This window comes from Globicephala melas, chromosome 2, assembly GCF_963455315.2.
Source record: "Globicephala melas chromosome 2, mGloMel1.2, whole genome shotgun sequence".
Lineage (NCBI taxonomy): Eukaryota > Metazoa > Chordata > Mammalia > Artiodactyla > Delphinidae > Globicephala > Globicephala melas.
In genome coordinates, this window is record NC_083315.2 from 176478581 (window position 1) to 176504992 (window position 26412).

At 63.1% G+C, this 26412-nt stretch overlaps 2 protein-coding genes across 4 annotated transcripts; one reads left to right on the forward strand and one right to left on the reverse strand.

Moving 5' to 3' along the window:
• The first annotated feature begins 611 nt into the window (after positions 1–611).
• On the forward strand, positions 612–8670 carry C2H14orf180 (chromosome 2 C14orf180 homolog). Its single transcript, XM_030883110.2, has 5 exons — positions 612–674; positions 4357–4483; positions 6020–6149; positions 7757–7792; positions 8185–8670. The coding sequence occupies exons 2-5, from the start codon at positions 4373–4375 to the stop codon at positions 8388–8390; spliced, it is 483 nt and encodes a 160-aa protein (XP_030738970.1). The 5' UTR covers positions 612–674; positions 4357–4372; the 3' UTR covers positions 8391–8670.
• A 1635-nt stretch (positions 8671–10305) lies between these two features.
• TMEM179 (transmembrane protein 179) lies at positions 10306–23564 on the reverse strand. 3 transcript variants are annotated; one of them, XM_030883109.2, is made up of 4 exons: positions 23110–23564; positions 15563–15700; positions 13777–13855; positions 10306–12381 (listed from the first exon to the last, which is right to left on the reverse strand). In XM_030883109.2, the coding sequence occupies exons 1-4, from the start codon at positions 23412–23414 to the stop codon at positions 12202–12204; spliced, it is 702 nt and encodes a 233-aa protein (XP_030738969.1). In that variant the 5' UTR covers positions 23415–23564; the 3' UTR covers positions 10306–12201. The 3 variants fall into 3 exon arrangements, with proteins under 3 accessions (XP_030738969.1, XP_060151337.1, XP_060151336.1); XM_060295354.1 differs by lacking the exon at positions 15563–15700; XM_060295353.1 differs by lacking the exons at positions 10306–12381; positions 13777–13855; positions 15563–15700 and adding an exon at positions 22086–22903.
• Positions 23565–26412: the final 2848 nt, after the last annotated feature.

A 26412-nucleotide genomic window follows, 5' to 3' on the forward strand; every position in this document is an offset into this window, starting at 1 on the left:
GTCTGGGTGGGGGTCCACCTGCCCTATCACCTGGGGCTCCCGAGGCCGAGGTTGGCTCCCCCACGCACCCAGCAGGCACACAGCCATCACCCGGTCCTGCTGCCACCCCACGTCCTGAATGCGCCCTAGAAAGGCGTGGGCCTCGCATCTCAGCGTGGAAGGGGCCTCGGGGCTACTGGGCCAGTTCCCACTCTCTGGATCCCCACGCCGGACAGGCCTAGGGAGCAAGGCCAGCCCCCCGGGGCCTCCCCTGGCTTAATTCAGACATGGTGTGATCTGGGAAGCTGCCAGGCCGTGAGCTCTGGGCTGGGAGCAGCTGGGAGCCAGCCGCCCTCACTCTGCTCCCCGCCCTCCAGAGGGAAGGCCAGCATGGGGGTGTCCACTGCCTCCGTCCCGTTTCCCAGCTGAGGAAACGTGCAGCTCGTGGTCTCAGGCCCCTTAATTCAGCCAAGCTGCTCTGGGCAGGGGGTCAAACTGCCAGCAGACGCCTCAGGGCAGGACAGCCCAGAGGACCGCTGAGGCCACTGCCCCGTGGCTGTAATGGAAACTTCTCGGCTGGCCTGCGAGCCGCCGCAGCTCCGGTTCCCACTGTGCCGGAGGCTCTAATCACCAGCGGATTATAGGCCGTCAGGTGCGCGAGCGCACGCAGGGTTGCGACAGCTGCAGGAACCCAGGTGGGCCGAGCAGTGTACGTGTGCGTGTGTGTGTGTGTGTGTGTGTGTGAGAGAGAAACGTGTGTGTGGGATGTGGTATGTGCATATGTGTACGACTGTGTGTGTTTGTATGTGATATGTGTACATGTGGATTGTGTGTGTGTGGTGTGTGCGTATGAGTGTGTGTGGCTGTGGGGGTGTGTGTACGTGTGTGGCATGTGTTGTGTGCATGTGTGCGGCTGTGGGGGGGTGTGTGTGTACGTGTGTGGCATGTGTTGTGTGCATGTGTATGTGGTGTGTGAGTTGCGGCGCAGGAGCTCAGCCTCCCCGGCAAGGTCCTGGCGGGCTCTGCCAGCCCCGGAGCAGGTGTCTGCTGCAACAGGACAGCGGGAGGGGCCCGGCCGTGGCGCCGCTGACCCAAGCCCAGGGCTCCTGGGGGCTGTGGGACTCGGCAAGCTTGTCCCCTGAGCCCTGGGGTCCCCACGGGCGCACAGGCACAGGGAGGGTTCGAGGGGTGATGGAGCAGGTGTGGGTGCTGAGCCGGGTGCCAGGCGTGGGGTCAGAGCCAAGGAAGGACCCTCCCTGTGCAGGGCCGGCACCGCGCCGGGGGTCTCAGAGGCCCCTCAGTGAGGACAGAGACGTGCCAGCAGGCCGCGGGGGCCGGAGCGGGGCCCCGACAGCCAGGCCCACAGCAGGCGGGCCAGTGAGCAGCGCCACAAGTGGTGGGGCAGGTGCAGGCAGCAGGACAGATGGCCGGGACCCGGGACTCAGCATTTCTTGAGGCGGTGAACCAGGTGGAGCGGGCCCCGCCCAGCCAGCACCCCCCTGGAGGCCGGGGGAGCGGGCGGGGTGGGGTACAGGGGTGGAGAGCTGGGCTGCAGGGCCCCCTGTGGGTGTGATTGCTGTCTCCCAAAGGCGTCGCGTCAAGGTAGGGCGGGAGGGAGGGTGCTCGCCCAAACCGCGCGGACCGTCAGGGGTGGGGGTCTTGTGGGCGTGTAGTCCTGGCCAGACCCCCTTCTCCTGGAACACGGGCGGAAGCCTGAGGACCCCCGCTCGGCACCCTGCAGGGCCTGCAGCACTGTCACAGAAGCTCTGGGGGAGCCCAGGGCAGGTGTCCACCCTCAGGAGGCGTGCCCTCCCCAGGCAGAGGCGCGGCAGAGCGGGGGTGACACTCCGCAGGCCCAGGCCCAGAGCTATTTTCCACCCTTTATCACCCATCTGTCACGAGGCAGCCTGAGAGCCAGGGCGCTCCTATTACACGCTGTCCCCGCCAGAGCCCAAGGCCTCTCGCTCCCGCATGGGGCCCTGTCCTCGCCATCCAGCCGGGGTGGAGGGGGCCCTGCTGGCGCCGGAGGAGGCCTGGGAGGCAGGCGAGAGGTGGTACCCGGAGCAGCCTTTACCTGCTGAGCCAACCAGAGCTGCACACTCCTCCTCCGTTTTCCTGGTGGGGAAACTGAGGCCTGGGGCAGGCCCTCCACTTGACCGAGGCTCCTGAGACAAAAGGGCAGAACCCAGGACTCAGGCCAGTCCTGGGGGTCTGCAGAGGCCCCACTTCCTCTAGGCAGGGGGGAAGCTGGAGCCTGAGCAAGGCTGCCAGGCGGGGTGAGGACGGGGGCTCGGGGGGCTCGGGGAGCACCTGGGACCAGAGCAAGGCCCAGGCAAAGGCCCAGGCCGGAGAGGGCCCAGGGCTCCTGAGAGGCGCGGGAGAGGGGACGTCCCACAGGAGGCTCTCACCGTGTACGCAGGCTCCGTGCCAGGTGGTCACGCCCTCTCCCTGAGTGATGACCACGGCTGATGGCCGTGAGCACAGGCGGGTCCCCAGGTCGCCTCTGAGCCCTGACGTGAGCTGCCTCACTCACCCCCACCGGAGCCACGGGGGAAGCTGCTACCGCTGTTTCCATTTTCAGCCGAGCAAACTGAGGCACCGGGAGGTTAAGAGACTTGCCAAGGTCACACAAGGTCACAGGAGGCACAGGATGGAGCCGCTGCCTGCCCTGGAAGCACAGAGCTGCCAGGGACACACACCACACTGCACTTGCACACACGCATGTACACACACGTGCACACCCAGTTGCAGGCACACACATGCATACAGGCACACTCACATACACACTCGCACATGTGTACACACAGCACGCGCGCACACACGTGCACACACGTACATCTTTGGACACCCACACGTGCACACTCACAAACACACAAGTGCTCACACGGCTGTGCACACACACACATTGTCCCACCACCCCCGGCCTGGGGGGAGGGCCCTGGGCACAGTAGGGGCTCGACAGCTGGGCCCACTGGCAGTGACGCTGCCACCTCCTCCCCCCCCCGCCCCCTTCCCCCCGCCGGTGCTGAAGCTGGGCCCGGGTCCTTCAGACAAGGCCTCCCTCCCCGCCCCTCCTCCCCAGGCTGGCCGGCTCCCCCACGACCCTATTTGCAATAAAAAGCCGATGCTCAGATAGGCGAAAATTGCTCCTTTTTTAAATAACTGAATGGCCGGCCTGTCATCTCCCAGGCGGAGAAAGCCCTCCCCCAAACCGCCCCCCTTGCAGCCCTCCCCCACCTGGCAGCTCCCCTCTGGGGAGGCCCCGAAGGAGCTCATCTGAGGTGCCCGTACTCAGCTCCATCTCAGCCCCTGGGGGCAGGGTCCTTGGAGGGTGGATGGAAGCCAGAACCCTCCTCATAAAGTGCAAACACCTGACCGCACAGGACGGGAGCAGTGATGGCCGCCAGGGACCCAGACCAGAGACCCCTGGCAGAGCCTGGAGCTGGGGATAGGAGGGGAGATGGCTCCCGTGCCACCCCACCCCGTCTCATGGTCCAGGGGAGGGGGGCAGAGAGGACCTGGCACCAGCCCCTGGTGTCCACGTTGCCCCGCATGTACAAGGAGGCGGGGGTGGGGGCCATCACCCCACAGGGCCCTCAAAGGACTGAGGCCAAATGCCTGCCGGGCTTCACCTGCTCAGGCCCCGTGGGAGCAGGACAGGGGGACGTCTCAAAAGTCAAGGACCTTCAAAGGATGTGAAAGAAAATTCACACCAGAAGGGCTGCAATTAGTGAGGAGAGATGGGAGACGCTGCAATCAGAGGCTCACTGATGAGAGAGGGCAGGTACCACCTTACACCTAGTACATGAGCAATCCGAACTCCGGGAGAGAGGGGGAGGGAGAGAGAGAGTCTAGGCAGGACTGAGGGGCGGGCCCACCAGCTGCAGCCCCCCCACGAACCCCTGGAGAAGGCTTTCCTACCCCCATGAAGCCCTGACAAAGCCCAGCCCTGGACCCCATCATTCACGCCTGGAGCATCCCGAGAAGCAGGGCAGCAATGATGCTTATTGCAGTCTTATCTATGGCCTCAGAGAATTGCAAGTGACCTAAAGAAACCGCAAGTGACAGTAATAAAATGCAAACCTCCGGAGGAGGGTGGCTGTAAATCATGGGATCAGCCCTGTGGAATATTACGCAGCCATTAAGGCTGGTAATTAGGAAGATTGGCGGCAGGGGAAGCTGCTGACGTCTCGGTGTCGAGCAGGCAGGAGTCCTCTGCACCCGGAGCACCTCAAGGGAAAGCAGCGTCTGCTTGTGGGCCAGGCTGATGGGAAGAGGGAAGCCAGCCCAGCTTCCTGGGAAGAACCCCTCCTCCTCTTATTTCAGTCCTATGAGGAGTGTTCCGTGTGCAATAAATAATGTCTTTGCTTATCTTAGGACCATGTTCCAGTAAATGAAGACGGCGGCACACGCCCTGAGCCCCGACTCCCTGCCAGAGACGCGGCATCGGACCAGAAAGAATGAGGAGGCGGCTCCAGGCTCACCCGTGCTCAGGGCGGGGAGGGTGCGGCAGGGCCCTGGGTGGGCGCTGGGCTGGCGGAGGGGGCCTCAGCTGGAGGCAGGGAGGGAGAGCAGAAGAGGGAAATGTGGTCCCTGCCCTTTCCCCGAGCTGTCCGCAGCCCCAGGACCCCCGGGAGGGAAATGGCTGGGTTGGGGGGCTGGGGGGGGGCTGGCAGAGAGGGTTAGAGGCCCCCAGGCTGGGGCACAGAATGACCAGGAGTGCACAGCATCTGGCCAGGGCTGCAGGTGGGGGTAGAGCATACAAGGGGCCTGGAGGATGGGTCAGAGCAGAGAGTCCCAGGGGCTGGGAAGGGCGGCAGAGGCAGAGGGGGTGGGAGCCACGGGGGGCTCGGGAGCAGGGCAGCAGCCAGTCTGGTGGCAGGGAGGCAGGCGTTGGAGGGGGTGGGTGGAGACAGCAGGACAGCGAGGTGACAGGACGCAGCCTGTCAGGACCGGGTCCAGGACGAGGGAGGGTTGGCAGCAGCAGGAGAGGGAGGGAGTGTAAGGGGGTCTCCCCAAGGAGCAAGTGGGGCCCCGACTTCAGGCCCTGGGTCCTGATCTAGCCTCTGAGCTCATTGCTGGCCAGTGCAGGCCACAAACTTAGGTGTCCCAGCTGCGGGAACAGGACAGCCACGAGCTGGGCCAAACCCCAGGCCCGGGTGGGTCTCCCGCCCCTGCAGGACCGCCTCAGCCCCGAAGGCCAGTGGCAGACTCACTCAGCCGGTGGCCCCCCCAGCAGGAGGCCGTCTCACAGGCGGCCCCGACTCACAGGGTGTCCGTGCAGAACAGCCCGCTGCCCCCATTTGATAGATGGGAACACTGAGGTCGGGCGGGCTGCTGGCTCCACCTTCCAAACACACAGTGGGTGGGAGGGCGGCCCCTGGGTGGGCTGTGTCCAGGCTCTGCCCCCCGCCCTGGGCCAGTGGTCTCCTGCTCAGATACCTCCCCTCGTTCACAGGTAAGCGACCGCGCCCCAGTGTGTGGCGAGAGCTGTCCCACGGCGGGCTCCGGGTGGTCCTGCTGGGCAGTCACAGGGCGCTGAGCTCGGGCAGGGCCTCCCCTGGACAGAGGAGGCCACCAGGCAGAGCCCCCGGGGGCGCAGGGAGGTTCCGTGTGTACAGCTCAGACGTGAAGGCAGTCAGTCCTCGGGGGATGCCAGCCACAACCGCTGTCACTGTTACTGACATGGAGAAGTGATGCCGGACCCCGTCGGGATGGGTGGGGGCAGAGCCAGGGCGGGAGACACAGGCCTGCGTGATCACGGACCACACCCGTCCCCGCTAACACGGCCATCCAGTCGTGACCAGTCCCGGTGGCTTTGTCCCAGCCCTGACCACTTGGCAGCAGCCCTAGGGGGTCAGATGGCCAGGCTGGGGCCGGGGCAGGTCCGCAGAGGGTCTCCATGCCCCTGTCTGGTCCCTGCTGCATAAAGCCAGAGGAGACGGCAGGGACGCAGCAGGGGCTGCCTGTCTCCAGCCTCGGGGGTGCTGGGCGGGAGGGGCTCACTCCTGCCTGCCTCCCTCTGCTTCTCGCCCCCCAGGAGGACGACAGGAAGGGCCCCCCCTCTATCCTGAGACGAAGCCCGCAGGAGCGCCACAGCCATGGGGCCGAGCCACGGAGGACCACGAGGCACGTGCGGTTCCGCGAGCCCCTGGAGGTGGCCGTCCACTGTAAGAGGCGAGCGGGCCAGGCGGGGTGGGGGGACATCAGCCAGGATCTCACCGAGGGCTGTCCGCAGGGACCACAGTCACTGCCCTGTCCTCACAGGTGTAACCCCAATAAAACCCAGGCCCACGGGGTCGGTCTGAACAGAGTGCTGGTCAAAGAAACAGCGACTGGCAGGAAAAATAGAACCAGAGCTTCCCAAGTCATTACTGTCTTCCTGAAAAAGGCCAGTGGCTAGGCGTTCCCAGAGCCCACCCGCTCTTCCTTCCCTCAGCTCCTCCCACCCCCTCAGCCTTCACTGCCCACCTCCCAAATTCTCCCCGCCCCCTGGCCCTAGGGTCCTGGTGCTGCCCCCAGAGCCCCCTCTCCACCCCAGTCTACCTCACTCCTCCTCCAGCCCTTCCCGTAGGACAGTGCCCTTGTATCAGCTAGCTATGCCTCGTAACAAATCAGCACAACATAGCAGGTTCAGGCAACGCACGCCGATTATCTCAGTGGTCCCGTGGGTCAGGGTTCTGGGCACAGCAAAGCTGGTCCTCTGCTCAGGGGGCACAAGGCAGGCATCAGGGTGTCAGCCAAGGCTGGGCCCCGCCTGAGGCTTGGGACCCTATTCCAAACTCACAGCGTTATTTGCAGAATTCGCGTCCTTGCCGCTGTTTTATGTGACCCTCTTTTATAAAGAGCTCGTCTGATTAGGTCAGGCCCACCCAAGACAATCTCCCTTTGATTGACTCAGTCCGCTGTGGGGATTTCCATCACAGCTGCAGAACCCCTGCCCCTTTGCCATGTTCTGTTGGTAGAAGCAAGTCGCAAGCCCCCACACTAAGCAGAGGGGGCCCCACAAAGGTGAGGACTTGGGGGGATCGTGGGAGCAGCTTAGATTCTGCTTCCACAGCCCCCCAAGGGAGGTGCTCCCTGAGTCCCGCCAAGTTGCGGATAAAACTCACTCCCCCGATGTGTGTCAGTGTCTCCCTTGAAGGCCCATCATAAACGTCGGGTCCGGGCCTCCCGCAGGGGTCCTCACCCACCCTGCCCTCCTCGGTCCAGCCCCCAACCCCCAGAGCACAGCTCAGCACCCGCCTCCAGAGCTTCCCAGCAGCCCCAGAAGCAGAGACTCTCAGGTGGGGAGTCAGGGCCCAGACAGTCCGGGGCTGGTCTGGGGTCCCCCAGTGAGCTAAGTGGAATGGACAGGAGGTGGGGGGTCCTGCCTGCCTCTCCAAAGTGCCAGGCCCCGCTGCCCCCCAGGACCCCTGCAGCCTTCTCCTCCTAGGCTGCTGCAGGGGACACCCCACACTCCCGCAGGGCCCCCGGGAGGCTCTGAGAGCAGCGCCGGCACCTGGAAGCTAGAATCTGAATCAGTGAGGCTGGGGCAGAACCCTGGGTGGTGTCGGGCAGCCTGGCTGGCCGGGGGATATGAACAGCCGGCCGGGTCAGGACTGCGGGGACCTGAGTCTCCATCTGTAAAGCGGGGAAGCTCTAGCTGACCCAGCCCGTCTTGGGGTCCTTAGGGTAGGCGGGTGAGAGGAGGGGCCCCGGGGGCTCTGGCTGGCGCGAGCCTTCCGAGCGGGGTGGCCCCCCGCTCTGCCCAAACCCACCCTCCTCTCCTCCCCAGACATCGCCTGCAGGGAGCCCTCCGCCATGGCCAGGGGTAAGTTCTGAGCCCTCGGCCCTCATCCCTCAAAGCCCAGCCCACACGCTTGCCCAGCACAGCCCCAGCTCCAGGCCACGGCCAGACCCCCCACCACTCCAGCCGGGCTCCCCACCCCAGCAGGGCCATGGGTCCCTGACAGTCACGGGTCGGCGGCAGCACCCCCGGGGTACCGTCTGCCCCCCTCACTCCTTCCCCAGGGAGGGTGCGAGGGCAGAGCCTACGGGAGGCCCTGTTGCAAGGAGATCGCAGGCCCAGATAGGGACGGGGAGACCCTCGCCGCGGGGGCCCACCCGACGGGCAGCACCGAGGTGCCCGCCCACCGCAGCCTCCCCACCAGCTCTGCGGGGAGGCGGGCGCCCAAGGGTCCTCACTGTCCCCCTCGGCCCCAGCGCCCGGCCGGCGCAGGCCCCGCGACGGTGCCCTGATCCTGCGGCTGACGGCGTGCGTCCTGCTGGTGCTGGCGCTGGGGCTGTGCTGCAGCCGGGCTGAGCCCGTGGCACTGGCCCTGGAGGACCTCCGGGCCCGGCTCCTGGCCCTCCGCGTGCGTCTGCAGCTCGTGGCCCTGGCCTGCTGGCGTCACCTCCTGCAGCTCTGATGGCCGGCGCTCACCTCCCCCGGGCCCAGGGGCAGCACTGCAGAGGGAGAGCCCCAGGTCGGGGCTGGGTGCTTCCAGACAGCCCTGAGCCCTGGACTCAGCAGGGCTGCTGCAGGCAGGGTGACTGGGAAAGCGGGCCCCACGGCTTGAGATCAGACGTGGGGTGCTGCGGCCTTGGATACGGCAGGCAGCCCCCCAGCTCCAAGCAGGCAGCCCCTCCTATTTCACATGTTAGGGTGCCCCGTGAGGTTTTAGGAGAACAAGAATTCCACCGCTGAAACTCAGGGACCCACAGCTTCCAGCCCCCAGGCTACCCCTTGGGCCCCTCCCTCGCCCCAGCGGGAACTCTTGTGACTTTGGGCCCGGCCCGGATGTGGCCGTGTGTAGCCCCTCGAGGACGGGGACACCCTCCCTGTGTCTGTGGGAGTCCTGGGAGGAGGTACAACCGGGCTTTTGCTGCTTGGGGCCTGCAGCCCAGACCCCGAAACCCCTGCGGGAGAGGCGCTGGCTGCGGGGCGGGGGGTACTCCCTCCTGCAGCCACGTGCAGGGCATGGCCCCGGAGCCCCCAGCTTGTCTGACACCTGCACCAGGCCCAAGGCCTGGGGATGCCCTCTTGCCTAGCCGTCGGCCTGGGGGTGTGGCTGGCGCAGAAAGGACATCGGGGGGCCGAGAGGACCACACCACCCTCAGGACACAGCCGTCTGCGCCAGGGTCCCAGCCGGCGCCGCGCGGCCTGGGAGTCCCATGACTGTGTAGACGCCGAGCCTTCAACCCCGTTCCAGGCCAAGGAGGCCACGTGATGACAGAGCCCAGGGTCCCCTCAGACGCTGCATGGAGTGGGGCCCTGAACGAAGCAGGGAGGCCCAGGGTCAGACACCAGGAGGCACCGCTAGGGGAGAAGCTGCACCCCCGTAACCTTCGGACGAGTGTCTACGCAGCCGCGGGCGCCGTGCCGTGCCTCCCGCAGGCCTTCTCTAAGCGTCTGTTCCCACGGCTTACGTGGGGAGACGCCGATTCTCTATTAAAACACGCTGCCACCTCTTCCAGTCTGGGGACTATTATCCAAAGGAGGGAGATGGGGACTGATTTGCGGTGGGAGTCACTCCAGCGGCTGACGCAGAGGTGGGCAAGCCGTCCCCTCTGGCCTCAGGGACCGGGGCGGTAGCCTTCGGGGTCCCTTCGGGTTTCAGGACTTGGGGAGCCCCGAGTGGGGAGCCCAGTCGAGAGGGGCCCACCTCCAGGAGCGGTGGCCTAGGGGGACCACGGCGGGGCTCCAGGCCCTGGCCCTCTGGGACCCTCCAGCATCACACCCCCAGCCCACCCACCCCCCAGCCTCATCTCACCTGCCCCCTGAAGAGGGTAAGCAGGTTAATGAGTGCCACAGCCCTGGGGCAGGTACTGGGGGCGGGGTGGGGCGGGGAGCCGCCCAGAAGGGGCTGGGCTGCGGCACTCCCCTCCTCCTGGCCCGCTGCGCTCAGCTAAGGGCTGTTCGTTCACTGCAAAGACATGCTCAGCCCTGGATGGTCCCAGAGACCATGACCCCCATTGTTTTCGGAAAAATATTGCTCAAGGTGTACCCGACAACCCCAAGAATTCCAAAATTTGAAATCCATCCTCACATCCGTGAAGTCTCGACGGGAAGCAGTGAGAACGGAACCCATGAGAGAATGTGCGGATGTGAGGGTACAGCCACTGTGGGGGAGGGGGACCAACTCCCAGTTCCTAGTAAGTTTCGGGAACTCCAGGAGCAAACACGGAGTACAGTGCTTTAAGTCTTAAATCTAAAGCAGGTAGAACAATGGAGAAAAGGCAAACTGGAGGCGGAGAAAAGACGGGCAAAGAGATTCCTGCTTGTCCACTTTAGAGGCTCAGGTATTTTTGTTTCTATTTTGACTTGAGACATAGATGGATACATTTAAGTTTAAGAATCTTTACTTTCAGTTAAGCCAGAAGTGGAAGTAAAACACGATGTCCATTATCAAACAGCAGCGGGGAGAAGCAAGGCATCATGGAAGCGATCGGGTGGACCCACCTCAGGAGCCTCAGAGGCACGGCCACCCCTCCTGTCCAGCCCCGGAGGGTCCGTCCCCTGCCTACTGCAAGGGTGCGCGGCTCCTGTCCCAGTACCCCCTCCCCGGGGCCAGCTGTACCTTTCCCAGAAGCCCCTGGGGTGGGGATGTCTGGGGGTGCCGGTGCAGCCAGCCAGTGTGTCAGCAACAGGCCCGCTCTGTAAGTGCACGCAGGTGTCTGCTAGCCTGACCAAGGTGCTGCTCAGGCCAGCTCCAGGCCACCCACAAGTGTCAAATCCGCAGCAGACCCTCGGGCTCCAGAAGCCCACATCCTGGCCCTGCTCCTCCCTCCAGGGCCCAGACGGCTGCTACCTGATGGGGGACAAGGCAGAGCCACCCCACCTTCTGCTGGAGACCAGGAACTGTCCAGGGCCAGACAGGGTCCCCACAGCCGGCGGACTAGGGCGGGCGCATCCCCTCGGGGGCCTCAGGTTCTGTCAAAACACCTCCCCAAGGACCCTGCTGCTCTTCCCAAAACTCTGAGCCAGGCCCGGGGCCAGAGCATCTGAGATGCCAGGAACCTCAGTCGCCCTGGTCCCAAGCCCCCACTCCCAAAAGGTGCCAGCCAAGCAGGTCATGACAGGTGACCTGCAGCCTCGCCTCCCGGGCCCGGGCTGCCCGCCACACCTGGCACCTTGACCCAGGCACAGATCCGTGGCCTCTGGATGCCCCGTTGCCCCGCTTTTTGGGAGACTGAACCATCCACTGGTGGTGAGAGCCATGGACATGGGGAGCGGGGGGCTCACCTTCCCCTGGAGGGTGGGGGGCAAACTGGCACGCGGGCTGGACCAGGAAACTATTTACTAAGCTCAGGGGAGGGGCGGGGCATGCTTACACCTCGGGCACCCCAATCCCGGACAGGACACGGAGGACAGGATGCGGAAGCCGGGGAGCCCCGAGAGGAGGGAGGGCCACAGCCAAGCAGCCCCCTGGTGGCTTGTCACCGAGCCCCAGGGTCCCGGTTCCCCTCCCAGCTCCTCCACCTGCTGCCGAGGGGGCAGGACCCTGCCCTCGAGGCCTCCTGAGTTGGGAAGGCAGCCCCCTCCTCTGGGGTGCAAGGGGCCCTGGGGGCACCCGGGGACGCGGTTGCAGACAGCTGCCCGCTCTGGTCTCCACCCATACCTGCACACTCCCACACACCTGTGTATGGGCACGCTCACCTGCACACTCACACCCACATTCACACACGCTCACGCCTCGCCATGCAGGCCCATGTGCCCACACACACGCACACCCTCACGTGCCTCACAGGCACACAGACACCCACAGTGGCACCTGGCCCCCGCTCCCCTGCGAAATGGCATCTCCACATCTGGAGTCCATGTCTCCGACCCCAAGCCCAGGCCCATCCCACACGGGGGCCCCCCCGGCCTCCCCAGGCAAGTCCCCAGGACGCCCGCGAAGCCACCACCTGACCCCAGGCCCAGCCCCCCGTCCCTGTGCTTCTTGAGCTGAGCTGAGTCTGGACCCCGGGGCTCTGGAGCCGCAGCAGAGTGGACTCAGCCCTGGGTGGGGACCACCGGGGCCAGAGGGCAGCTCCGTCCCACACTCGCCTCTGTCTCGCAGGTGGTGGGATTCTTGTCCACACGCGGCTCAGGCTGGGAACGGGGCACCTGGTGAGGGGGTCGCTCAGTACACGCAGTGCCGAGGGGAGGCATGCAAGTCGCGGGGGGCCGGGCAGAGCCCCGGCCGCGGCCCCAGGGCAGGCCATGTGCCCTGGACGGGGCGTCCGGGGCCAGGCCTAGATGACGGCGCTCTTCTCGCCTTGGAAGGAGGCGTGGGGGGCCGGCCTGGCCAGCAGCAGCTCCTTCTCGTGGACCAGCTTGTCCAGCAGGTCCTCCTGGCGGTAGTTGTGGTAGACTTTCAGGAAGGCCAGGATGGTGATGGCCAACCAGGCCAGCCACGAGGCCCAGAGGCCGAACTGTGGGGGGCAGAGGGCGGGGTGAGGGGGCCAGCCAGACCCAGTGGCCACCACCCACCCCCGGGAAAAGGACGGACCCGCTGGGGAAGGAACGAGGTGCTGCGGGGACAGGACAGGACGGGGACGTCAGCCCCGGCATCTGGCGGCCCTCCCGGCCCCCAAGCTGTGCAGACGCTTTGGGAACTGCCCACGCTTGCACCCCGACAGGGCCCGCGAGGAGCTGGGGCCGCGCGGCTCCAAGGGAGCTCGTTCCATCCGTAATGGAGCCTGTTCCAGTCGCCGGAAGAAATTGACCTTTATCTGCTGTTTCCAAACAGTTGAAGGGGAAACAGTTTAATCAGAACCGCCTCTAGCTGCAATTAAACTGGCTCAGTGAGGGTGTCTGTCAGCAGACTTAGCCTGTGCCTTCCTGAGCTGATCGGCATAAACTCAGGCGGGAGCGTCTCCCACTACATTTGCGTGAAGCTGTCTCTGGCAGGCTCAGCTCATCTCAGCTGGACCCACACGACGTCCAGCGCCCTCCACAGGGCTCCTCGCCATAGAAAGAGGCCTCAGACCAGCCACTGGCCAACGCGGGCCCAGAGGTGGACTGCAGGCTGGTGAGTCCTGCCCCGTGCTGAAAGGACCCGCCCCCTGCCCGGGGGGCCCCGTCATCCCTGCCATCAGGGTCATCGTCAGGGTCAGCAGCAGATTTTGAGGGACAGGCCCTCTCTGACCACATGTCCCGACATGCCTGTGTTCCAGCAGACAGGGCCCCCAGAGTTGCCCCGTGGTCTCCTGGAGGGTAGGGGACGAAGCTGGTACAAGGGCAGGGTTGGAGGAGAAGGGTCTCCCTGACAGTGGCTGGGGGCTCCTCCAAATGCAGGGGCGGACCCCCTCCCGGGACCCCCTTCCTCAGACACTGCCTCGGCATCCCTCTCTGGGGACCCACTGTGAGCCCTCAAGCGTCTATCTGAGGGCCCACCTGGTGCCAGGACCAGAATCCAGACTCCCGGGCCCGGCACTGCAGACCCAGGATGACGCCCGGCTCCCTTCCCAGCGCCACCCGGCACAGGGCCACCCCCTCACTCCCCAGGCCTCCCCGCTTCTGCACTTAGCTCAGAAGCTAGCTGTTCCCTCCTCCTAGAACGCCCCACAGCCCACCCCTGCCCACCCCCTGCAAACATCCTCTCAGTCTCCAAGATCCTGCCGTCCGCCGGGAAGCCTTCCCGACTGCTCCCCCAGCCCAGTGCTCACCCAGCTCTATCTCCTCTGCCTGGCACCGTCCTTAGCTACGAGTGTGTTTCCTGCCCGGCTGGGGTGAGGGGATGGGCTGTGCACTCGGTGAATGTTAGCAGTGAATGGCCCCCTGCCTGGCGATGCACGCCTCCCTTCTGCCCAGGCAGCTCCACCCACCTGGGCCATCGCGAACTGATCATAGAAGGCGGAGTTGTCCACGTTCAGTTCCAAATCGATGTCCTGGAGCTCTTCGCAGCTAAAATGACAAGACGCAGGGTGGATGGGGACTGCTGGGGGACCAAGCATGGGGGGGAGCAGAGCATCACCCCCGAACGGCGAGGGGCTGCCCCCAAGGTGGGGCAGACAGGTGGGGTGGGGCCCCACCTGTGGGGCAGGGAACCTGCCCACCCGGCCCCCAACTGGCGCTGGACAGTGGGGGCCACCAGCGCTGCCCGTCACTCTCCTGGAGACTCCAGCCTTGGCCCCCGCAGCTCCACAGCACTGCAGAGCCAGGGGCCTCAGAAGCAGGGGCGCAGGGCTGCTGCTTCTAGCCCCTTGGTCCCCGGACTGAGCCACACAGTAGCCCGGCTGAAGCGCCGTGGGCGTCCATGGGGGCAGCCCCGCCCACCTGACCTGCTCACTCTTCACCTCCTGGGGCTGGCGGCACGGGCCAGTGCAACAGCGGGGAACAGCAGGGCAAACTACAGCGTGCTGGGGACCTGCACAAGCTCCTTGTGTGTAGACAGGCTGGGCCAGGCCAGCCTCAGAAGCCTGGAGTGAATGAGGCCTGGGCTCAGGGGCCCGTAGCATCCCGAGATGTCAGGACACGTTACCGGGAGCGTGAGGCCTGGAAGAGGGAGGCCCAGAGGTCCAGACAGGCCCTGGAAAGGCCTGGAGGATGGGGTTTAAGGGCTGGAAATGGAGTTTGTGAGGGTAAAGAGACTCTTTCTAGAGAAGCCCAAGGCCATACCCAGGGGCCTGCCCATGCTCCGATGGCTCTGGGGGGTCGAGGGGGGGCGGGGCGAGAAAGCAGGTGGCCGGGGGCCCATCAGGCAGGGCACAGCTCAGCATGGGCAAGACCCCAGCCCACAGGGGGCTGCCCTGGTGTGGACCGCAAAAGAGCCACCCACCCAGGGTGCTTGAACTTTCCTCTGTTGTGTGCCCCAAGCTGCTACAGAGGCGCCCCGGGGCCCCCAAGGTACAGGTGCAGGATAAGCAGGTAGATGCGCCCTGCCCCTGCCCACTTCGGATCTTCCGTCCATTCTATACTCTAAGGTTCCAGATCTGATTTTTCTTGAAGAATCTGGAGTCTCTGGAAGAGGTAACCCTGGGTCCCTGCCTTTCCAGGGGAATGGCCTGGGGCACTGGATGATGCCCCTTAGGGCTGGGCAGTGGGCAGCCCTTTGCTGGGGGTGAGGCAGTCACCATGCTCCACCTTGGGCCGCCCCCAAGCCAGAGATGACCCCTGGCTCAGGGCCCACAGCATCCGTCCCAGCCCCGAAGGCCTCTGTCCCCGACGCCCTCCGACCAGAAACTTCCACTCCCGTCCCTCACCGTCCCCACCCCCTCCATCCTTACACTCCACACCCTCCTCATTACCACCCCTGGGCCCAACGGCAGCACAGGGCCGGCTCTCCAGGGCCTTCCGGGACCTGGAGCCCACCCTAGGGGGTCCCGTCACCCAACCGCGTGTCAGCAATGACGGGGAAGCCAGAACCTCCGACCTCCTAGGCCTCCATCCCCCACCATACCCCGATCCACCCCCAGGGTCTGTGGGGCCCCTGCTATTGTGTGAAGCTGCTGTGGGCTCCCTGAACTGGGGAGGGGGCATGGGCCCCAGGGCAGGGGTGGCCAGGTGTGCACAGGGCGGGGATCAGGCGGGATGAGCAAAGCTGCGGGCTCAGGGTGGGGTTCGTGCAGGAACCCATCATCCTAGGACAGGCGGGCGGGGCCCAGGGCGCACCTGTGGGGCACGGTGCCCTTCTCAGTGACAGCATCACACCACATGCTGAAGCCCACGCTCACGATGGTGCTGGCGATGAAGACCAGGCAGACCACGAAGGCGCTGACCAGCAGGTTCAGGAAGGCGTGGAGGAAGGAGCTGCAGCGAGGGTGGGAGGGGCGGTCACCGCACCACCCCCGTCTCCACAGCACCCCTGCGGGCCAGGCGGCAGCAGGAAGGCAGCCCCCGACCCGCGGGTTCCCAGCTGGGGTTGGGCCCCCGATGACAGAGGTCGCTGCCCCTCCGGCAGCGTTCCTCACCCCACCGGCCCACGCGCCGGCCAGAGCTGCCCAGCCCGTCCTCCCAAAGCCCGGGACGGGGGACCGTCTTATAGCAGAGTCACGGCCACCATTCAAACCCAAGGCCGCCTGGTTCCGAAGCATCGGAACCAGCACCCATGCTGAAAAGGTCAAGGTGGATCACCCTCGCGGGTACCCACCAAGTCCATTTACCCACACAGTCATCAATGCGGCTGACCTGCACCTGCCTGGGGGTCTGTGACCCTGCTCTGATTTCTCCACTGAGACCTGAAAGGCCAAGGGGTGACCAGAGCGGGCACCTGGGGGACCCAGGAGGCAGGGCCGAGAGGGCAGAGCTCGCTCAGGGCCAGGCTGCAACGCCCCATGGGTCAGGGCCTCTCCAGGGTCCACGGGAGCGCGGCCCCCACTGGGGTGCTTTCAGAGGGTGCCGACGTTTGCCCTCCGATGGCACGGCAGGTGGGGGGAGGGACGTGGTGGGAACACCCGCCCACCAGACTCTCCTGCCGGCCCACAAGCATCCACCGTCCCACCATCTCCAAAACACCCCCTGGAGATCCAGAGTCCTGCAGGAGAGCGGTCGGCCGAGCTGATGCTGCAGGGGGCAGGGGGCGCAGGGCTGCCCCACGGCAGGGGCGGGGTGGGCAGAGGGAACGCCCCCACGTGGGACAGCATCTAACCTGCTGCAGGTCTGATGTGGACAGTGCTTGCCGTACATTGAATCTGAGGGAAATGACCGACCAAATCTGGGTCCACGGGGAACATTCACTAAACGAGGTGGCAGCTGGGGTTTCAGCCAAGAAAACATCAAAGTTGTCGTCACCGGACGCGGTGACTCGGCCGAGGCTGAGCGGCGACGGACGCGCCGCTCCTGCGCGGGTTGTTTCTTTCTTCCGTTTATCCACCCGCCGATGCTCTCTGGGCCTCCACCCACCCTGTGCTGGGCCCCAAGGACAGCGCAGCATGGACGCCGCAGTCCCGGCCCAGGAGCTGCCTCAGAAAAACGGGCAGATGGTAAACCGAGGTCACCAGTGCCCGACTCACAGCACGAATGACCGGGCTGCTTTGTCACAGCCGGGACCGTCCGCATCCCCAGGGAAAGATCCCTCAGGGCTGCTGTCGACAGGCCCCATCCAGGGCCGCCCCGCCGAGTGCCAAGGCTGGAGGGCTTGAGCCACCCCGACAGCAGCGTCAGGGGAGGGGCGAGCGCGTTCCTGAAACCCCAACAGTCACCCCTGAAAGGGCAGGGACAGCGGGTCTGGCCCCATGTTTGCACTCGCACCCCCGCATACACGTGGGGCCTCCACACCCAGGATCCAGGCCAACGGGACGAAGGTGAGAGCCGTGCGCAGGAGGTCCACGCCTGCCACAGCCCCCCGTCCGCGATTCTCCAAAGGCTGGTCCAGGCGGCGCAAGCGCGCCTGCACTCACCGGGCGTCCGCGGTCCTCGCCCAGCTCAGTGTCGGTTGTGTGTTCACTGTGCTTGAGCTTCAAGCCGCCCACGCCCTGCTGTGTCTCACCCCGTGAGGGCGGCACCACAATCCCTGCCCGAACTGGACCATCGTGTGCAGCTGCTCTTCAGATCCCGGCCCGTCCATCCTCCGCCTGGGGGGCTGAACGGAGGGCGCCGCCCTCTCCCTGGCTCCTGGTTGCATCCAGCCAATGGGGTCCCGGGGGGACGTGACAGTGGGGGTGGGGGGTGTTCATCACCAGGTCCCTCCTGGGGGCAGCCTCAGGCTGGCGGCGTCCCTCCACCAAAGGTTGTCCCTCTGGGCGGCCTCATCCACGGAACCCTGCCCAGCCCCTCGGCCGGGCATGGCGACAGGGCCCCACACCTGGCCCACACCTTAGTCCTCAGGTTTTCCTCACTTGGGCGGTCATCAGTCTCCACCTGGGACCCTGATGGACACAATTCTGAACGGCAAAATCCATCTGGCCCTGAGAGCTCGAATTAGGGGCCAGGGGCCTATAGTTATGAAGAGAGGTACGTTATGGCCCATCCCCCTCCGAGGCTGTCACCGAGCGGAGGCGGTGTCAAGCCCGCCTGCCCTTGGCCAGCTGTGCGACCTTCACTCTGCAAGGCGCTCTGGGGGCCTCAATTTCTGCTCTGTCACATCGGATTACGGTGGGAACTGAGGGAGCTTATGTGGGTGAAGGGCACGTAGCTGCGGGGCGACTCTTGAGCTCTCATCCCCCCAGGACAGACCTCAGCCCATCATCCAGGCCAGGTCGGGCTCACCGCCCTCTGACCCCCAAGCCAGGGGCACAGCTGGAGCCCTCGGGCTGGGGCCTGTGTTGCCCCAGAAGATGGGGTGCGGGAAGCAGGGATGGAGAAGCTGCGGAGTCGCCCTTGGGAACCAGATTTGGAGACGGGCTCACGGCCAGCTGTGTCCCCCGTGGGGCAGCGTGGGGCTGGGTGGGGCTGGGGGGTTGGGGAAGGCCCAGCCCACTGGAGCCCCCCTTCCCAGGAGCTGGTGCTCCGAGGAAAGCAGAAGTTACGCAGAGCCTACGCCCCTGGCGTCTCCATCTTGGATGGAACTCGGCTCCAGCCAAGGAGAACATGGCGGTCCCAGGGAGGCCAGGGACGAGCCGCCACAGGCAGAGCAGAGGAGCAGGCCGCTCTCGGCACAGAAGTCCAGCCCCCTGGGACGGCCGGTTCCCTAGGTGCCCTCCGCCCGCTGACAGCCCTCTGCCGTCCCCCCAGGAAGCCTGTCCGCAGTGGGGCTTGTGGGAGGAGGGACGGCCAGGGTGCAGAGGGCAGGCCAGCGGGCGACCAGCCGGCGTCAAACCCTGCTCCTCCTCGCTGGGGGGCCCCAAGAGGCCCAGGAGGGCCGCTCACCCCGTGTGCACAGCAGTGCCCTCGTGGGACCCCTGGCACAGCAGGCCTGAGACACAGCCGACCCGTCAGAGAGCTGCCCCTTCCCACCTCTCAGGGCTATTTACAGCACAGTCTCTGAGAGCCAGAAACCACCGACACTCCGGCCGCATCCCTATTAAATGGGCACAGTTTTGGGGTCTCCATCCCACGAGACAGGGAAGGGCCCGTGCTGGGGTCCTGCCAGCCAGCAGCCTCCTCTTACCCTTCCCGTCGGCTTCTGGTCATTTCCTTGGCATGTGCTCTGGCTTTACAGATTTCTGAAGAATCGGGTGTGTGAGAGCCTCCCTTGGCCCCGGCCCCCCAGCGTTCACAACACGACTCCCACCCCCTCCTCCCAACGACAGGCCGGGGCAGCGGTCAGGAACGGGAGCCCAGCACTCACAGGGTTAACTTCATCTTTCTCCCGCTGCCTGTCAGGGTGCCCCACCTGGACGCGCCATCTCCATGGCGACAGCTATCCTGGGAAGCCCTGGGAGCGACCTGCAGGCTGAGGGACACGTGTGGGCAGGCAGATGGGCCGTTTGAACCCAGCGCTCCCCAGCCGTCAGTCACAAACCACTGCAACGTGGACCGGCAAAGCTGCCCGGCCCCCAGGCCCGACTCACCCTCAGCTCAGCCAGGGGCCCGAAACAGCAGTGACCCCGGAAGCCACAGGGGCCACTGATCCACTCACTGCTTCCCCCAGCCAGCAACCGGGATGACACCCCCTGTACAAAAAGCTGCCCCGACCCCCTACCCTTCACACCCCTGGGCACCAGCCATCAGGGGTCCCCAATTTGCACAGAGACACACTGCACGAGGAGGGAGCTGGCATCACGGACACTGCGTCTGACCACGAGCTCGAGACCCAGCCGTGAGTCCCTCACACAGATCAAAGCGTAGGGTTCCACCCTGGGTCTCGGTCTGAGGTTGGACTCTTAGGAGAATTAGGGTGCACGCTAAACCCTAAACAGGGAGGGCCCCCTAAAACCCAAGTCCAGGGCTTCCCTGATGGCGCAGTGGCTGAGAGTCCGCCTGCCGATGCAGGGGACACGGGTTGGTGCCCTGGTCCTGGAAGATCCCACATGCCGCGGAGCGGCTGGGCCCGTGAGCCATGGCCGCTGAGCCTGCGCGACCAGAGCCTGTGCTCCGCAGCGGGAGAGGCCACAACAGTGAGAAGGCCGCGTACCGCAAAAAAACAAACAAACAAAAGAACCCAAGTCTAAGGAGGGCAGTGGTGTCCTTCATGGGCCGGATGTCCGGTGGCCATCAACACCCCTGAGAGCCATCGTCCATCACACTGCTCTCTCCACCTGCCCTTCCCGGCTTCCTGGCCGTCCTGAGTCCCTTTACCCACCCAGCACCTGCTCGCCTGGTCTATGCAGCTTGACCAACAACTGTGCCGGAACTGGCTGCCCTCAGCTGACCGTCCTGCCTGTGGCTGGACGAGGCAGACCCAGCCTTCCCACAGGTCCAGACCTGGCTGACACAGCGAGCCCAGAGGGCTGAACCCTTGGTCAGACTGTGAATCTGCAAAGGCATCCGGGCCCGTGAGTGGCTGTGAAGCTGCAAACCTCAAGGGGCAGGAACCTTGCCGTCATTCACTCAACAATCACTAATCTGGTGACTCCTGGGCACCATGCCCCGTGCTCAGCCCTGAGCACACAGAGGTGAACAGGTATGCGTGCGCCTTGGGTTCAGCCAGCCCAGGCTCCCCTCAGGTGCATAGCCATGGCCTGGACATCCACAAGAGCTTTGACCTGCTCCTACAACCCGAACTAAGAAGAAAGGATGACACTTGTGACAGATGTCATCACAGCTGACCAACTGGCTTGTGTGGTGGACAGGGTGGGAACAGGCAGCGGGACAACCTGTGGCCTTGGGCCGGAATTCCTGAGGGCTGAGAAGGACATTCTGCAACAGATGTCCCTGGAGAAGAGAAGGGTGGCCCAGCCTTGGCTGCCATGGTCGAGGCCGTTGGTGGCAGGACAGATGAGCCCCTAGGACGGATGCAAAGGGACAGAGGACCCTAAGTGTTCCTCCAGCCAGGCCGCCTCCATGGGAGCACAGGTCCCCTCTGTCCTCAGGGGACGGGCACGGTGAAAGGGCACGGGAGGCATGTACACTCCCAAGCCTCAGTTTTCCGTCTTTAAGATGGGGATGGGGATGGTTTCACAGAGCTGACGGACACCTTCTATGAGATGACAAAGGACAGAAGCTGTCCCTAGGCTCCTAGGTTTGCTGCCCAACTTGTGCGAAACAGGAGGTCCTGCGTGACCAGGATTCCTTCCTTGCAGGCTCTGGGCTCCTAGCTCCCAGCCCCTGGTGGTGCCTCTGAAATCCTCCACCACTCAGAGCCACGGGGGGCTGGGCCCCACCTACAGAGCTGCTTACGCGTCCTCACCAGGTAGACCCTGAATGCCTTGAGGTCACCTGTCTTGTAGGGACAAGCTGGAACCATGGGCGTCAGCTGATGACCAAGCCGTGGCCCCCGCCTGGCCTGTGCCCACTGCCCTCAGCTTCCCAGACTGAAGGGACCTCAACCTGCCCCGCCTGCTGACCGCCCCTCCTCTGCCTCAGACCCTGTCTCGTAATCAGAGATGCTTCTCCAGGCCCAACCTGCACTGGAGGCTCCGACCGGCACCACGTGGCCTTGGCACCACAGGTGCAGATGTGTCGCAAAGCCTCCTCGGGACACCAGCCATCGTGCGGTGGAGGGAAGGAGAAGCAGGGCAGGCGCCCCCCCGGGACTGGCCCGGGCTCACCCTGGGAAGAGCTCCCACCCCACACACGGCACCTGGAGGACGCCCCGGGCTGACACATGGCTTCTGCAGACCCCGAATGCAGAACTTCCGTGCACTGGGTTGAATTGCATCCCCTGACAACGTATGCCCACATCTGCACCCCCAGTACCTGTGAATGCGACTTATTTGGAAACAGGGTCCTTGTGGGTGTCATTAAGCTAAAGATCTCAGGATGACGTCATCCTGGATTTAGGGTGGGCCCCAAATCCAATGACTAGCATCCTTATGAGAAGAAGGAAAGAGAGAAGAGGCCACGTGGAGAGGGAGACAGAGATTGGAGCGACACAGGCCTAAGCAAGGGACATCAGGGGTTGCAGCGGCCGCCAGGAGCTAGGAAGAGGCCTGGAAAATATTAACCCCCCAGAGGGAAGCAACCCTGACAACACCTTAATTTGGGGCTTCTGGCCTCCAGAACTGTAAGAGAATAAATTGTCTTAAGCCCCAGTTTGTGGTGCTCTGTTACAGCAGCCCCTGGAAACTCATACACATGGGTTGCTGGGATTTCACCCCCTCCCCCCAGCCTCAGCTGTCCCTTTCCCCCTCAACCTGCAGCCCCCCTTCCTCTCTCCAGCCCCTCTCTCCACGCCAAAGCCAAGCTGAGAGCTCTCAGGAGCCCCTGCCCACTCACAGCCTCAGAGCCCCGCTCCCCGGAAGAAGTGAAAAGCCACTAAAAACTACCAGCAGATGATGGATGGGGGTGAGGGTGGAGGCAGAGTCTGGGAGAAGGCGTGGACTCCCCACGTAGATGTGAGGGCAGGCAACAGGCAGGAGCGGCCTCCCGGGGCCTCTGCAGGAGACCTGGCCGCTCCAGGGCGCAGGGATCCGCAGCCTGGGCGTGGGTGGGGCGGGCCACACAGGGTCCCACAGGGGTAGAGGCCCAGGGAGTGTTACTGGCTGAGAACCCCAGCCCAGGGACCCACATCCCACTCTCTCACAAAACAGAGCCAGGACAGGACACGGTGAAGAGAAAAATGGAGCCCAGGGGGGTGGGGGGGAGGGGGGCGGAGGCTAGCGGGGCCCCACACACCTGCTGCTCCCTCTCCCCCATCCCCCAGCCAAGGTGTGTGCCATAGCGGTGGGCCTCGAGGGCTTCCCTCCGGCTTTCCTTCCCAGGAGGATGGGAACGGGGGAGGAAGCCCTGTTAGCCGGGTCGGCCCCCTGCCTGCCTGGTCCCTCCCCCCTCCACCCGGAGCTGGGAGCAGGCCAAACCCGGCTGGGAGCTGTCCGCGGTGCTGACGGGCGTGGGCCCCGCTGGGCCAGAGAGGGAGGCCCAAATCGGCTCCGAGATGACGATGCAACACTTGCACCCCGGGGTGTGGGTGGTGATGCGCGCTTGGAGAGGGAAGCACTGTCCTGGTACGGAGAACGCCATGGCCCCTCGGTTCTGCGTGTAGACAAAGGGCGGTTTCCGTGGAAGTGGTGAGGGCCGATGGTTGATATTTTCGGGCCTCTGAGACCATGGGGAGACGCAGGGACTCACCCTCCTCCTTGTCAGGGAGAGCCTGGGACGCTGTGGGCACGGAAGGGGGGCCGTGCCAGGGATAAGGGCTGCGTCTGTCGGTGCAGGGCAGCTGCGAGGCCCCCACTTACCCTTCGTGTCCCTTGCAGAGGAAGAAGAGCGTGCGCCAGGCGTGCGCCGCGGCGAGCAACAGCGAGAGGAGGCTGGCCAGCAGGCTGAAGCGGCAGGCGGCCGGCGGGCCCCACTCCTGCACGGTGAAGCGCTCGCCCTCCTGCGCCGTCAGGTTGGCGCTCAGCCACATGCCCTCGGTGAAGAGCAGGCAGCGGCCGCGGAAGTCGTGGCCATTCTCGGACAGCGGCACCACCACCACGAAGCTGAACAGAAAGGCCAGGAAGTAGCAGACGCACTGCGCGAAGAGGAAATTGTTGAGCGCCATGGCGGGGCCAGGCGGGCCGAGGAAGCGGCCGGAGGAGGCCGCGGGGCTGGTTGGCGACGCGGGACGAGGGGCGCAGGCCGGGAGACGAGGCCGCGGGAGTCTCCCGGCGCCGCGCGCAAGCCAGGCCGGATCCGCGCGGGAGGCTGCGCAGTGGCGGCGCCGGCGGGGTCCTGCGCGCCCCGCCCGGGACGCGTGCGCAGCGGCCAAGCGCGGGCCGCGCCTGCGGTCAGCACCACGGACAGCTACCGGCGGGCTCGCGGCGCGGAAAGGGGGCAGAGGGGACAATGGGTGGGTGTGGGCCACGCTGGAGAACGGGTGTACCGATGCAGAAGCGGAATGGAAACCAGGAGAGGGAATGGGAAGATTGCTATGTCGGCTTACCGAGACCCGACTCTGGTACCAGGAGCTATACCTGTGCGGGCCTCACATACGATGGTTCCCAGGTCCCCAGTTGCCCCACTGGCGTTAAGGAAAGGAGGCTAGGAGAGAGCGATTCACAGGGACTGATTCAAGATGCCCATAATGAGGGGTGGCAGTGAGGTTTTCAGTCCGGACTGGAATGACTCTTTTTCGGGGGTCCTGGAGTGCACCAAGTATACGGGAAATGGGCCGGAGACGGGAGGATCTGGGGTCGAGGAAGTGGCACAGGGGTCGCCACGGAGAGATGGGTGCCGAGAGGACAGAGTGGCTCTGTTAGCTGTCTGTGCTTCTCCAGCACAGCACCCTCAGAAGGGACATCTCTCACTGCCTGACACAAGCAGAACCCTGAGTTGGTATTTGTAAGATAAATAATGGATGCCCCAGGCACCTCATTAAGACAGCCCTTCCCGAGATGGAATGTGCTGATGCATTAATTAGTGGAAGTAATGCCTTTTCTAGCTCCCTTTAAGACTAAGTCACATTTAGTCCAATTCCCAGAGTGAGGGAGCCTCCTTCCAAAAGACACTGCCAACTGGTTTAAAATTACATCGGCTTTTTTGTTGCAAGCGCTGAAAAAACCTTTTTGTTTTATTGCCAAAGTAATATATGCCCATTTTAAGAGTCAAGCCACATAGATGTTATGTATAAAATAAAAAGACAACGTCTCCTTCTTGCCCTCCCCACCCCCATCCGGCCACATGACTGGGGTGACCACTCTTCACAGTCTGACTTCTACTTTTCTAGACATTTTGCTAAGCACATAAACGCCCACAATTTACACGAGTGCTTCATACGATACACACCATTCTGCAGGTTGATTCCTTCATTCGGCAGTATGTCATGGACCTTATTCCCTGCCCACACATAGAGATCTACTTCATTCTTCTTAATAACTGTGTAAGAGTCCATAATCATGAAGATTCCACAATTTGCGTAACTATCCCTCTTTGGGTAGCTGGTTAATGTCTTCCATTTTTGCTAGTTCAAATACTGTTGAGTGAGCTTCCTTGTACACACATGCCTGTGCACTTGTACAGGTACTTCCTAAAAGAGAAGTTCTTAGGAGGGGAACTGCTGGGTCATGGGGTGTGCACCTTTAAGAGTTGACAGAAATTTGTACTTACCTTCTTATCCATGCTGCAGACACCCTCTCCAACACTGAGAAAATCGCTGTATTTAAATTCTATCAGTCTTCATTGAGGTGTGACCTTGGGTTTCCCTGTCATCGTGGGGTTGAGCATCTTCTCCTGTGCTGGTACTATGTGTAAGTTGTCTTCTGTGCATTGCACATTCACTTTGCAGTCACTTTAAAGCACACATCGAAGACCAGCCGTGGGTCTGGGACAGCAACCCTTCCCTTGGAGAATACACATGGGGTTTCTGCTACTGTTGAGTTCCCCGATTCAACCAAAGGGAGCCTGCTCAGGAAATTCAGTGCCCCCCCCAACTTGGACCAGAGTTGAAATCCCATCCAATCGTTATCCAGTGGACTAATTTGAACACATCTGGGGGTCTTACACTTTAAGGGTTAGGCCAAAACAAAAGAGACCATGACAATTGAGAGGCAGGTGGCCCAAAGGGAGAACTGCAGAATAAATTGGAAAGATTATTAAATATCTACCATTTTTTAAGAGATCTTTATTGGACTATAATTGCTTCACAATACTGTGTTAGTTTCTGTTGTACACCAGAGTGAATCAGCCATATGCATACATATATCCCCACATCCCCTCCCTCTTGAGCCTCCCTTCCACCCTCCCTATCCCACCCCTCTGGGTCATCGCAGAGCACCGAGCCCATCTCCCTGTGCTGTGCGGCAGCTTCCCACTAGCTGTCTATTTTACATTCGGTAGCGTATATATGTTAATGCTACTCTCACTTCGCCCCAGCTTTCCCCTCCACCCCATGTCCTCAAGTCCCTTCTCTATGTCTACTTCTTTATTCCTGCCCTGCAACTAGGTTCATTGGTACCATTTTTTTTTTTAGATTCCATATATATGCATTAGCATATGGTATTTGTTTTTCTCTTTCTGACTTACTTCGCTCTGTATGACGGACTCTATGTCCATCCACCTCACTACAAATACCTCAATTTTGTTTCTTTTTATGGCTGAGTAATATTCCATTGTATATATGTGCCACATCTTCTTTATCCATTCATCTGTCGATGGACATTTAGGTTGTTTCCATCTCCTGGCTATTGTAAATAGTGCTGCAATGAACATTGTGGTGCATGTCTATTTTTGAATTATGGTTTTCTCAGGGTATATGCCCAGTAGTGGGACTGTTGGGTCATATGGTAATTCTATTTTTAGTTTTTTAAGTAACATCCATACTGTTTTCCATAGTGGCTGTATCAATTTACATTCCCACCAACAGTGCAGCAGGGTTCCCTTTTCACTACACCCTTTCCAGCATTTATTGTTTCTAGCTTTTTTGATAATGACCATTCTGACTGGCGTGAGGTGATACCTCATTGTAGTTCTCTAATAATTAGTGATGTTGAGCATCTTTTCATGTGCCTCTTGGCCATCTGTATGCCTTTCTTGGTGAAATGTCTATTTAGGTCTTCCATCCA